The 14,511-nt window shown below is 37.2% G+C and overlaps 1 protein-coding gene and 1 long non-coding RNA gene across 2 annotated transcripts in view; one reads left to right on the top strand and one right to left on the bottom strand.

The window, feature by feature from the left end:
- ntng1b (netrin g1b) overlaps positions 1–5,107 on the top strand; it is an 84,136-nt gene extending 79,029 nt beyond the window's left edge. The window contains exon 6 of the mRNA XM_016502287.1: positions 4,442–5,107. Coding sequence (XP_016357773.1) covers positions 4,442–4,692 — 251 coding nt within the window. The 3' untranslated portion in view covers positions 4,693–5,107. The remainder of the gene's footprint in view (positions 1–4,441) is intronic.
- A 7,218-nt stretch (positions 5,108–12,325) lies between these two features.
- LOC107700570 (uncharacterized) lies at positions 12,326–14,007 on the bottom strand. The gene is made up of 3 exons (XR_001635557.1): positions 13,943–14,007; positions 13,792–13,860; positions 12,326–12,677 (listed from the first exon to the last, which is right to left on the bottom strand). It is a non-coding gene; the product is annotated as an uncharacterized LOC107700570 (long non-coding RNA).
- Positions 14,008–14,511: the final 504 nt, after the last annotated feature.

The raw sequence follows: 14,511 nt of genomic DNA, 5'->3' as shown, positions 1-14,511 counted from the left end.
TATCATGTATAAACCGCTTGCAGTATTTCTCACAGCGAGTGTCATGGCAGATGCCCAAATCCATTATAATTTTATAAATAATACGGTCACAGAATGTAGTTTCAACAGTGTAGTTTTTAGGCAAGAATTTACTTGAATAGACTTCAAATATGTGGTTTGTTAATAAAGATAATGTCTATTGAAAATTTGCTTCAATGTTTTTGGAGCTCAATGTGAGCTCCAGGGCGTCAGCAGGCGTTCAGTGCTCATAAACCCACCGAGAGCAGCCTTACCTCAGCCAGTTCTTCTGCAATTTTCAGCTGGCTCTGATGTCTCTATAGTGGTTAAACATGAGATATAATTCATTTTGGGTAAATTGAATGGGCAGTCTTTGGTTTCATTAATTTATTATTTGTTCCAGATCATACAGTTTTGGCTGAGGGCAAAAGCCCATCACATTATATTTTGTGTAACTTCAATGCTGTATACCAGTGCGCTGCCTTTGGACTGTTGACTGAATTGAATTGATGTTTTTGAATTAGTAATGGAGGCTTGGGAAGTAGTTCTGCACAAAAGAGGGTTTTTAAAGACACTCCGTTATTGTTTCCTATGTATTTGCACAGTCATGCCATAAAACTGTTGTATAAACACAATAATCACACTCATAGTCATGCGATATGGCTGTATATCAGCACGCTGCGATTACCTACAGCACTTGTGTGATATTGCTCATTTAATTATTAACCACAACATTAACATATCTGATATGTGACCAAAACTTTGAACATGGTCATGGAATGCACCACTAATTATCCAAGTGTTACCTAGTTACTCCGCAGTAACATCTAGTGAACTGGACCATATACTGTAACATTTTTCACTTTAAAATAATGCTCCAGATCATTAGTAGTTCCTGCTGAGTAACTACGTAACACTGGAGTAATTAATGGTGCGTTCTATGACCATGTTCACAGTAAAACAGAAAATTGTTCACATCTAGGACTTTTCTAAGACACATCTAATATTGTGTTTACTTTAATCTCATTTAGACATTACTGATTACCTAATTAAGAACTATCTCAGTCCTCGCTATAATTAGTTAATCCTGTTTCCATATTAGTTAATAGGACCGTAGTAACTGAAGTGTTACTGTAGTACTGAATTACTTCCTGCATAGTTACCGATTTATGACTCACTTCTAATCTAAAGCATTATCACTAAACTGAAAAAGATCTTTAGTCTCGTCCATAATAGTACACCACTCTGAGATTGTTCATCTCAAAAAGGAGCACTGAAACCTCTTCTCTGACTTGTCAGGGAACGAATAGATATTTCGCATTCATGCGTCACTATTGCTCAACTCAGGAGCTGCCTGTTCTGTTAGCGTGTGAAAAAGTCACCATAAGCGGCGAAGGTGCGATACAGCACATATGTCTCCCAGGGAGAGACAAACCTCGGCCAGGGTTCACACCTCTCGTTTTTTCTTAGGTCAGAAGGTAAAGCACAACACAAGTGCAAATGCAATCTACACCACTGTACACCACATGTGACGGATGACCTTGCACGTCTTTGACGATGAAAATGAAGACCGGGACAGACGTGAGTGTCTGTGTGTTCAATGCTCCCTCGGTGCGTATGTACATATTTGAAGAAAGATGCAGTCAAAGAAGCAGCAGCAGCGGGTCTGTCTTCTGGGTACACTTGAACCGCACCCTTCGCTCGAATCTAATCTTGGGTACAGATGCTCATGGAAAGACAATAGCTCTGTAGGGTCCTCTGGAGGCCTGTCAGCATTTGGATAATCCCATACACAGTGAACAAAGTAAACTCCAAGCCTGGAGATTTAAAGTTTAAATCCCAGCTAAATCTTTCCAGAGTTGTCACTCAAAACGGACACTGAGCTTTTCTGAGCACCAGTTAAACCATGCCAGATGGGCTTTTCGTGGGGAGATATGAGAAAAAAAAGTGATATTTCAATGTTAAAACTGCCCTCAGCACTTAAAATGTTTAAAAGTGTCTCTTTTGAAGTGATGCATTTCTGTTTGTTTGTATAATAGTTGAATTTCAGTAATAGTGCAGAAAAACTGTCTATATTTAAACTAAATGCACAATATAGCAACAATTTTGATGCGAAAAACCTCTTCACCATGTCACTGTGCAGCTCACACAACCAATCTTTTTGTGGCCATGCTATATTGTACACACTTGTGTTGGGCCTAATAGCATCTTTTAACTGTGATTACATTAGTGATTTATAGTCTCGCTGACTGGGGGTGTTTGGTGTTTCCCGAAACCAAAGTTATCGGAACTACGTATGATCGAAAGTTCTGTCATTATCAACATATTGCAGTTTAACGATTTAGTGTTTCCAAAAACCATAGTTCCAATGAACATGCATCAACAGCCTCAAAAATTTGTGTGATTGGAAATGCAGCTCTTGATCTGTGGTTAGAAACATTGTTTCTTGTTAGTTCAACATGTGGGCCTAAATAGCTCATGCTCGTGAACAAAATAAGCAAGCTAACATGTAGTACAATCTATATTTTTTCATTTTATATATGTACAAAACTCTACATCTTTTATTAGTTTGTCAAGAGAACGAAGAGTGTGCATGTGCATAAGTGGTTTAATACCGTGGGAAGCTCAGGAGTATGATGTGAGAGAGAACTTGCAACTGGATAAAACAACTGGAAATAAAGCAAAACAGCGGAGAACAAATAGCGAAGTATTCCTCAGATGCCATGTTGATTATTTACAACAATAATCTGACGAATTCAATCTTGAACCGATTAATTTTTCAAAGTTATTACTCCACTGCCTGCTTGATGTAATTAACAACAGTTGTTGATTATTGAAGCAACATGGCTCGAACAACAACTGTGAAGAGTTACTGCAATTTAGACAAACAGCCATGACTTGCTAGTTAATTTCTCCAATAATGCAGTGTTATTAATGTTAGTTAAGCAGCAAGTTACATCTTATGTATGGGAAACACACCTCTGGTTAGACTGATTTTAGAGGGTCAGCGAAAAAACTAAACCAGTTAAACTCTAGTTTGACCTGCTGGGAGACCATCGTAAACCAGCTAAGACCTAGCTGGCTGGTTTAAATGCGGTTTTAGTAGGACTATTGCTCATTGCTGGTTTTATTTAGTTTTGTTCTGTCCCTGCTTCTCAGAGGACCAAGATGAAATCCATCTGAATGAAGAAAGCAGAATGTAATTACACCCAGTTTCTGAGCAAATAGTCCTGTCTCTCCTGCCAAAGCAAATATTTTCCTCAATAATGGAAGCTAGTACAATGCAATAGCAATCATCTTTTTTCCACTAAAGAGCTTGTTTACAGGTCAAGAGGAGCAGATTAGAGCAATTCAGACTGGATTGGCACCATGATGTACATTTCATTGCACACCACTTCCCTGTTTGTCTTGAATTTGAACTTGAAATTTGAAGGGTTGGAAAAGCCTTGAATCTTAATTATGTGGTGTTTATTTTTCATTTTGCAATAATTAGATTATGGGTCCAACATCAGAAGTGTCAAAGCATTGTTGAACGGTTCATTTAACAATGGGTGTTGATTGAGTTTGCTGTAACCTTCACATGCTAAAAAGCACTAATCAACCTGGAGTTACCAGCAATGCAGCATCAACCCGTTCTCACGAAAAATCAACAATTTTACAAGGTGATCTCATATGAATTCATCTGAAAACTAATTATTTTAAGAAAAAAAAGGGGGCAACACTTTAGTATAAGGACCAATTCTCACTTTTAACAAGTTGCTTATTAACATGCCTATTATTAACATATTGGCTGTTTATTAGTACTTAAATAAACACATATTCTGCATGACCATATTCTACATCCCTAATCCTACCCAATACCTAAACTTAACAACCACCTTACTAATGATTAATAAGCAGCAAATTAGGAATTAATTGAGGTAAAGTCGTAGTTAATGGTTTGTTAATAGCAAGAATTGGACCTTAAAATAAAGTGTGACCGAAAAAAAAATAATTATGTAGTAGTAAAATTCAGATTAATTAGCCACCAATTTGCCAAAATGTATAATACTTAGGAATTGCCATGAGATTGTGTTGGCAGCATTTGGACTTTCTGTGGTAGCTTCATGCCAGATATTTGACAAAAGTCAGCAGTGGTGTCTTCGATTTTGGTCACACACACACTGAAAAATGTGTCACACAAAGATATATTTCCTGCCCCAAATCCCACCTCTCACTCTATGATTAATCATATCACTTCTGCAATATTACAGTGGGACTAACATCCCCCGTGGTGTCCTTAAAAGACACCGCTGAGCCTCTTGCCAGCGCCCATCATAAACAATCACACACACCGAAACCTGATGATCATCTTGATGGATGCACTTTTTTTCCTGGAAAGTGCTTCCTGGCGGGGGGAGGGAAGCGATGCATGTTCACTTCTCTTTTTCTCTGCTCCCCACAGCTCGAGTGTGTGACAACGTGCTCCTGCGCTGTCAGAACGGTGGCATGTGTCACCACCACCAGCGCTGCCAGTGTCTGGCCGGTTTCGGAGGCATACTGTGTGAGAAGGCCCAGTGCCAGGGTGACTCTTGTGAGGATCTGCAATCCAGCCAGCCGTCCCTCCACCCCCCGCCCGCGGCCCAGACTCTCCCACTGGCTCTTCTATCTCTCATCCCCTCCCTGCTGGCCACCCGGGGCCTTACATCACTCTGAGGGGAACCCTTTCGCCCCAAAGACATTCTCCACGGGGGCTCCAATCATGACTTCCTGTTAGAGGACACATGACGACTGAAAATAAATACTGGTGGGGAAAAAAAAAACGAAACATCTTTTTAGGAAACCGTAAAGTTTTCTACTCAGTACTATGTCAATTAAAGTTTGCCAGAGATGATGGATAAACTGAAAAACTAGAAACTGCAAGAGGAAATTTACAACAAAAAAACCAACAAAAAAAAGCTGACACTAATGACTGTTTTTGTTGAAAGAGCGCAGAAATACTGCAATACAATTTTTTTGGAGACAAATCATCAATGTGAAGATGAATCAAGATGTACTCGTAGACTGCCACCTGAATTTACGCACACACCAACACGACTGGTTGTCAAACTTCTCACATTTTACCTTTCCCTGACCCTCTCTCTTCTTTTGTAACTCTGTGAAGTCATGTAAAAGACCCATGATGTATGTCACACATGAATTGATCCAGATTATCATTCAGAGCTGGTGTAAGATCAAATATACAGTAACATGAGAGACAACTGTTGACATTTTGTACTAGGATGTTTTCATGGCAATGAGAATTAGAACAAGAAGAAAGACCCAGATCAGCAACGTGACTTTTTGCATCGCTGCAACAACCTGTAGAGTTTTGGGTTAATCCTTTATTGCCCTGATGAAGTTGAATATTCCTGTTCAGTTGCTAATCGTTTTGCTTAAAACATACGTTTACATTCTCACCGACCGAACTGTATGAAATGTTTCACCAAAGGGCTTTGGTGAGAAATCCTTTGTTGCTTGAACCCAACTATGTTTGTGAATTAAAGATGAAAAAAATAACTTTATTGCCATTTTGTGAAAGCGAATATTCAAAGACAACAGGTGATTTCTGTTCATGTGTTCTCAGAAGTTCAGGCTTGTTTTCAAAGCTCTTAGCAACCATACAAATTGCAGGTGTATTGAATTTAGTGGTTAGCACTCTCCCAAACATTATAATTGTTAAGAATGGTGTAAAAAGGCTAGAAACGTTCTTTGAACTCAAAATCAAAAACTGATATAGATGAAAGACATGTTCAGCTTTATGTCAGTGTTCTGAAAAAGGAATTTAAACATGATGGGCCTCATAGACAGATTCGGTTTAGACTTAGCAATTAGCTAACATACAATAAAGACTGATATACATGTAAGGTAAGGTCATTATCCAGCCAGTCATAATCACAGAATAAACCACATCAGAGTGATCAGAGATTATGACCACTTGACAGTAATCATTATCCTGCTTATTAGATGGCAACTTACCAAACTGAAACACTGCAACTATACTATTGCAATGTTTGTACTTTTTATAGCCTGATAATAATACACACTGCTGTTGAAAAGTCTGGGATCAGAAAGATTTTCTTTTCTTTTAATTAATACTTTTATTCAGCAAGGATGGAATAAATTGATTAAAAGTGACGTTACAAAGGATTTCTATTTCAAATGCTGTTCTTTTGAACTTTCTATTCTTCAAAGAATCCTGAAAAAATGTATCATGGTTTCCACAAAAATATTAAGCCACAATATTAACCATTTTCAACACTGATAAGAATAAGAAATGCTTCTTAAGCACCAAATCAGAATATTAGAATGATTTCTGAAGGATAATGTGACACTGAAAACTGAAGTAACCACTGCTGAAAATTCAGCTTTGCCAGTACCGGAATAATATTAAAACAATATTAAATAAATATTTTAAATTGTAATCATATTTTAAAATATTACTATTCTCACTGTATTTTTGATCAAATAAATGCAGAATTGGTGGGCACAAATGACTTTCAAAAACATTTTAAAAAAATCTTACTGACAAGCTTTTGAATGGTAGTATATATTATATACTGCATTTAGCTTATATCTTTAGGTCTATTTTAAGTTCTCTCTCTTTGTGGGTAAATGATTGGGTGAACTATCTTTTTAATGTACCCAAATTATCAATTACTGGATGACATTCCTGTAGCTCAAACTGTAAAACATGCTTCTAGCAACACCAATGGTCATGGGTTCAATTGCATTAACTGGTAAAATTTAAAAACCTTCAAATGCAATGCAAGTCGCTTTGGGTAAAAGCGTGTGCAAAATGAATAGGTGTTAATGTAAATGACCCTATCACTCAATAGCTGGTACTCTACAGTCAAGGCATAATTTCTGAAAGCTCAAATTTCAACTGAAATCTACTCATAAATATAGTACTAACGGGGCTGGATCGGAGGACATGGCAATAAAAGTTTTCCAGCAGAGACTGAAATAAAATGTAAATCACAAAACGAATGAGTAAGAGAAGTGTGTTGACGAAATATGGATTGGAGAATGTCACTCACTGCGAGGCATAACATGCAGTCGTGATACGGCAATAATTTTCAAGTCCACGCTGGGCACTCGAATGGAAATTAAGTCATTCTGTGCCTGTGACACACAGTGGAAGCGGGTCTGAGGCTGGATAGATTACATTAGTGAGATTAGGCCTCTTCATTTCAATCAAATTAAATCCTCTATCGCCCTTGATCTTAATAACTTTTCTCCCAAAAGACAAGTATAAGTGAAGATGTCATTTTATTTTGAGAAATAACTGTCATGTCCATTTACTCCATTGTAAATTCCATTGATGATTAGGTCCAGGTTCACCATTTTTGTTTCGACTCATTTCATTCAGCTCAATAGATGCGGTCAAATAATTAGAAACACTTTGCACTTCCAAGATGGAAATTTAAGATTGGCCAGATAAATGAGTATAAACATTGCACCCTCAAAAAAACAAGCCGTACCGCATCTCATTAGGTTTGAATGCAAATGCTGTCAGAATGCTAATGAGTCTGTAATGAGACTGAATACAAACTCCCCCCAGCAGACTACCACCTCTATTTCTGACGGACATCAAGGGTCAATGAGGATACATGACATTCTTCATTCCTCATACTTTACAATAATAACTGGATGCTCTTTAGAAAACAGCTTCTTTTTCAACCGAGACTATTGTTATACATTTTAGCAGCTATTTTTACACAATGTGTCCCTGATTGTGTATTTTGAAAGCTCTGCATACTAAAAAGGTGAAACAATTCTTTGACTTTCCCTCAAGCTGTGAATGAATCCGGAGGCTATTATTTGTCACCTGTTGGAAACAACATCGACATGAGTATATACACAAACTCTAGATGAATCATTTTACAGTGCGATTTCAAAACTACACAAAAGGCCCCTGAGACGGTGAAATCTCTTTCAGTACGGTCTTTATACCATCACTGTGGGATTATCAATGGCTTACAAAACTAATGGCTCGTTCTCAAGGTCCCATTTTTCAAAGCGGCAGAACGACATGAGGAGCTTCCCACTTGAGACTGTCCCTGACAATGTTACTAGGCCAAGATGTCCCACACCTGAGATGAGAAAGAACATGATGTATATTTCAGCAAGGCTGTAAAACATCTTTTTATGCCTTCCTGCTTCTCCTGCAACTTTCTGGACCATTTTTAAACTTTTAAAGGTTATAGTGTATCAGGAATGTGTGCATAGCTCATGGTCATGCACTTGATGGATGATTATTGAAGCACAATGTTTTTCAAAGTACAGGAGACTCAGCAGAGTAGATACCAGAACACTGCCATAAAACATTACGCCTTTTTTATTTTTCTCCAGGATGTGGCCTGTTTACCAAGAATGATGCTTTTCTCAGAATAATGGCCACATCCATCTCTAAGGAACAGGACTGTAATGCTTTATTCAAAGCAGGGTGTGACACTTTGTGAAAGCAGCTGCTCATTTACACTTCTTGGAGTAAAACCCAGCTCACAGTATACATTAGAGATCCAGTTCGCCCTTTTCCCTTATGGCATTTACAGTGGGGTCCAAAAGTCTGAGACCACTAGTGAAAATGCTTCCGTTTAATCATGCCAAATTGTATTATCAATCTGGGCTACAAGGAAGGTGTCACAAATTTGCTTATTTGATTAATTGCCTAAACAGGAAGTAGAAGAAGAATTTTTCAAACTTGTTTATGTTTAAATAGGATTTTGAATATCTTATGCCCTGATCAGATTTGAATCTCTCAAATATATGCTGCACATTCTCATTAGATGATTAAATGCCATATATACTATCATGTAAAGCCAAATACACTATCGATACACTATCAATTTTTTACATTTTTGAAAGAAGACTCACCAAGGCTGCATTTATTTGATCAAAATTACAGCAAAAACAGTAATACAGTAAAATAATTTAATATATTTGAGGTTGAATTTTCAGCAGCCATTACTCCAGTCTTCAGTATCACATGATCCTTAAGAAATCATTCTAATATGCTGATTTAGTGCTCAAGAAATATTTGTTATTATTATCAATGCTGAAAACAGTTGTGGTGATTACAATTTTTGTGGAAACCGTGATGGATTTCTTATTCAGGATTCTTAAATTAAGATTAGATTCGTGCTGGATATTAACCACAGGGAGCTTCGCTTCGGTTATCTGGCCCAGTGTGTGCCATGCCTTTCAATTATCTTCAAGGACTAAAGGGTGGGACATATTTAGTCAATGCATTCTTGGATCCTGCCAGTCAGCATTACATAATTAAACATGATTAATCCATAATTGGAGACATGCAGTTAATTGTCCATAAGCAAATACTGTATATGGGGTATATATGCATTATCTAGTGAGCAATAATAACTTCCTGTCTTGCTAAAAATTGATTCAGTAAATGGCCACACCGTGGTTGTGATTCTTTAAATAGCAGCCATAACAATGCACACATTTTCTGTTTCAGCTTAATCTGGTTAGGTTTCATTTAATCAGGTTACTTCCCATCCTGGTAAATCAATAAAGTGTAAATCTAAAAGGATTAACTCAGAATGTTGTAGTTGTATACGAGGTGAGGGAGATGTGACACCGTTATACATTTTCCATTTTGGAGACAGTTTTAGGGTTTTATAAGCACTCTACTCAGGGTCAAAGCCATTAGCAAGCATCTGAGATCTTTTTTCACATCTCTTGCTCTGTATATTTCAGTTGTTGGAACCTTCTCTTCTGCAATAAGGGAAACATAATCAGATTGCAGCTGTTGTTGTGAGGTCAGCTACTGTGTTTTTCTGGCTCTCCTCAGTGCTTAAGTGAAGGGTGTACAGGTTCAGAAAGGAGAGTACAGGGATGCATTAATACAAAAATACTAAATTGGGATTAAAATGTTTATAACCAGGGGTTAAACTAGGTCAGCATTAATGCTTAATCAGTCACTTTTGACTTGTTTTGCAGTGGGGAAAAAAATCTAAAGATCCGTAAAACAAAATCAATTTATTTAACGAGCAAAAATGTGTAAAACTGAACTACCGTTCAAAAATGTGGGTCGGTAAGTTTTTGTTTTTCTTTTATTCAGCAAGGATGGATTAAATTGAACAAATATGAAAATAATGACATTTATAACAATACAAAGGATTTCTGCATCAAATAAATGCTGTTAAGTATCATGGTTTCTACAAACTATATACAACTGTTTTCAACATTGAAAAGAAAGGTTTCTTAAAACCCAAATTAGCATATTAGAATTATTTCTGAAGAACCATGTGACTAAAGACTAGACTAATGACTGCTGAAAATTCAGCTTTGCCATCACAGGAATACTTTATTACGTTTTATTGCATTAAAACAACATTTTTACATTAATGAAAATATGCCATTTTAAATTGCAATTTTTTTTTCAAAATATGTATATTTGAATGTATTTTTGATCCAATAAGTGTAGCAGTAAGATACATCTTTAAAAAAATTAATAAAAAAATAAAATAATCTTACTGACCCCAAACTTTTGCACTGTAGCATGCCATAGGGCTGCATATATTTCAAAAATACAAAAATACATTGTTTTTTTGTTTAGTTTTTTGCTTATCCCACTTTTTTCTTGTTTTAAACAAAAGCCTCACTGCTATCGTTTGTTGGATTTTATGCATAAAAACAGACACTTAATTTCCCAATGGGGCTAGGGGGAAAAAATCAAGATTAAAACAGATATACAGTGGACTAAAAAATGTTGGAAATGCCTTCGGCCACGTTTAAAACAATATCAGCATAATTCTTTTTTGGCATAACTTGCAGTTGTCACTGAAAACCAGCAACAATTCATTATTTTTTGATTACATAATAATGATAGACATGTCACAGTCAGGCATGCTTCTTTGTCAGCTGTGATGCCTGATTACTGTGATGCCTATTAAACAGCTTTCTTGTTTTATAGGGTCAGAACATCATCAGTTTTACTGATTGATTGCCAATTTAGATCAGAACACAACCGACCAATTAGAACACAGTTTAGATACAGTTGTTTCAGTAGGCTATTCCTATACTGTTCATTTGAAAGGAATTGTATTCTCAATCTCATAAAATCTAAAAATTATTAATTCTGTTTTTAATTAAAGTTTTCTGTAAAAACACCAGAGGTTGCAAATGCCATGTGGCCACACAGAGATTATGCAAGAGCCCAGGATGGAAGGCTGTATGCAATGATCTTGTTAGTTAGCGCACACAATGAACAAGTAATCCACTTTCAACTGCAGCTAAGCACGATTGCATATAAAAATGCTGCTGAACTAAAATAGCCATATGGTTAGAAACCGAAAGGATGAAAGAACTCAGAAAGCTTCGGTCTTATAAAAGGAGGACGAGACTACATTCTTCATCAACAACTGCCTTATCAGATATAATGAGTGCATTTGCATATAACCTTTATCTCACTTGTAGCTTGTTGATGGAGGCTGCAAAATTACAATGAAGAAAAAGAGAAAGCGAATGGAGCCATTGTGAAGAGTAGTAATGAAGCTTGTAGGGTTCCATATGTGACATACATTCTGCTTATTTATCAGTGTAAACAAAGTCAAAGAATTAGTAGGGTTTTCTATTCCCTTATATTGTAGATGAACACATTTTAGAAAGGGGACACAAGCTGCATCAATTTTAACAGGCAAGACACTTCCGAACAAGTATAATGAGAGAAACCATTGGTGAAAAAACATAAATCAATGTGTTTCATTCTACAATGAGCTCTGTGCCATCAGTTCAGAAGAATACCTGTGGTGAGCAGAGACATGTGGGGTTGTATTTAGTGATTATTCATCAAATGGGCTTCACGAAGACAGTTTGATGGACATGGCATCATTAATGCATAATGTAGAGCGCTTAGGTCACTCAGTCATCAAATATTCAGCAGTTAACACAAGCACTTAGACGTGAGTGTCACGAAAACATGCATTATGTACTAATTGAACTTTTGTGTTATGTGAAGACCGAATATGAATACGATTTGTTCATAGTTATGTATACACTTGAGGGTATAATCACAGAAAGCCACACTGCTTAGATCAAACTTCGATTCAAGTTGTCAAGCGACACCAGAGTCACAAGCCTCATCATTCACTCCTGAAATGGATTTTAAAAATGACTTAACATGCAGCTGAATTTCTGCTGTCTTTAAATTGGAAAGACATTATAACCGTCCTAGTTACTTTGCACTGGATGGGCTACAAGAAATCACCTTCCTTGTAAATACCAGAATTAGTCTGATGTGAAAGACGTCTACCAAAAAATAAATTCATGCAGAAACAAAAATGGTGTTTCATTCAGCATGTTTTCAAACAATATACACATTTTGTCAGACACAAACCCCAAATATTGCAAGTCATTTACATACTATTCAACAAGTTTTCAATGAGAGTGTGTGTGTGTGTGGAACTGAAATGTCCAGCACAGTCCACTGCAGGTTGAGATCAAAAACAGTTCATAAAATAAAGAAAACCAGTCCTATCTATAGATGAGCAGAGTTATGAGGGCTGATGATGATGTCCTAAACTTGGATGTCTGGTCAGCATGAAGATTTCATTCCAAATACACCCAAGGAGTTGCTTCAGCAATATAGTAAGGCCATAGTCCATAAACACAACGAGGTAGCATAAATAGATCCTCTACAAAAGAAAACATCAAATAAACTAATTAAAGGTGCAGTAGGAGATCTTGGAAAATGCTAACTTTAGCCTGATATCACTGAAAGCGAATGTCCCACCCTCCCTGCAATCGTTGTCCAAAGCCACGCCCCCTGAACGCACATAGGTAATAGACTACAATAGGCTACAGCGGTTCCCAATTCCATTTCTTGCACACTGCACATTTCATATGTATCTCTTATCACGTGTGACGTTTGTTCTATTCGACCGTAAGTGCCCTGCGAAGTGGATATCACCAGATATTCCACCATCCAATTCGAAGCAAGTGTATATGTTCCATACAAAGGGTATTAAAATGTGCGAGACGTAAATTTAAATAGTATTTATTTACAGAGGTATATTATGTCACACTTCTCTAGTAAGTTTCATCTGTGTGTGAACTCTGCGCAGCGCAAATCCGTGAATTAATGTTTCCGAAGTGAAGTAAACTTCAACGGATTTCCCCTGCTCAGGGAGTAGGGAGCAATGAACACTGTGTAGGGATCATATCGATCGGAACACAGTTCATGCACGTAGCTCACTTCTAACGAGCTGGTTATCTGAATCGGGTGTGTTAACTAAGCGAGACATGCAAAATATGCAGAGCGGGGGGCGCGAGGACTGGAATTGGGAACCGCTGGGCTACATCATGTGTCATTCACCAGTGAGAAAACTTTAAAAGTACTACAATACCAGGAAGGAAGATCGGGTTTTTGATGTTTGTCTGCCATTCTCTCTCTGTCTGCACAGCGTGCGTGAACGTGCTAATGACGTATCCTGTCTGCGTGAACAGGGTGCGCAGAGGTATGCTAATACATACGTTGACAGGCAGGTAGGAAAGCCAATTAAAACGCTCGGACCGAGCGTTTTGATTTGACGAACATTTCTTGGTCCTACGCCTTCCACAGAATATATAAATACAGACAAATACATTTAGACCACTTAACTTAATGATTGCTATCGGGATGTGAAGACACTTTCAACCAGCATTACAAAAAATGTTTCTGAAGACAATCATCTATTGCACCTTTAAACTTAGCAAGCTCCATTTAAGTTCACCAAAACAATGGAAGCAATCAATAAACATTAAACTTACGTTTGAGCAGGAAACATAAAGGTTTCTCAAACAGGATTACGATGTAGGTCACAGGCAACCATGAGGCAGCTTCAAACAGAACCAAACACCAAATAAACTTAATTAAACTAAGCAAGTTCACCAAAACAATGGATACAATCATTAAACTTACGTTTGAGCAGGAAACATAAAGGTTTCTCAAACAGGATTAGGAAGCAGGTCGAGGCAGCTTCAAACAGAACCTAGCACTTACTCTACTACTTCCTGTTTTTATTTAATCCAGGGTGAGCTACATGTGTCCCCCTAGTGGCTAGTATGAACATAACATGAACATAACTGTGACAGTAGGTGACTGTTACAACGTATACAGGAGAGTCCAGGACTAGTTGTTGCAAATTCTCAGAAACTTGACTAAAGGTTTTGAGTCAAAAAGTCCAATTACACAAATGCGTTTTCCTCTAGCAGTTGTTTTGCAAACATCTAATTGAAAACTTCAGTCACCTATATGATCAAGGTAGATTTTAGGTTTATCTGCGTTCACAGGACAGGGTATGGACCCTTTTCCCAAGACTGTGATGACGTGTTTAACGGTCATCAGCATCGTAAATCCTCGAAAGTTTTTCATATTTGTATTTTAAAAAAAATTTATCTACATTTATAACACTATTCTTTGTATTATATCACCTTTGCATCAAATTACAAAAAAAACAGTTAACGCTAATGCGAGGGTGTTTCTAATGC

The sequence above is a fragment of the Sinocyclocheilus anshuiensis genome, unplaced genomic scaffold, assembly GCF_001515605.1.
Source record: "Sinocyclocheilus anshuiensis isolate Anshui unplaced genomic scaffold, SAMN03320099.WGS_v1.1 scaffold718, whole genome shotgun sequence".
In the NCBI taxonomy this organism is placed as follows: domain Eukaryota; kingdom Metazoa; phylum Chordata; class Actinopteri; order Cypriniformes; family Cyprinidae; genus Sinocyclocheilus; species Sinocyclocheilus anshuiensis.
Note: the sequence above shows the minus strand (reverse complement) of the source record. Positions and strands in the feature narration are given on the sequence as shown.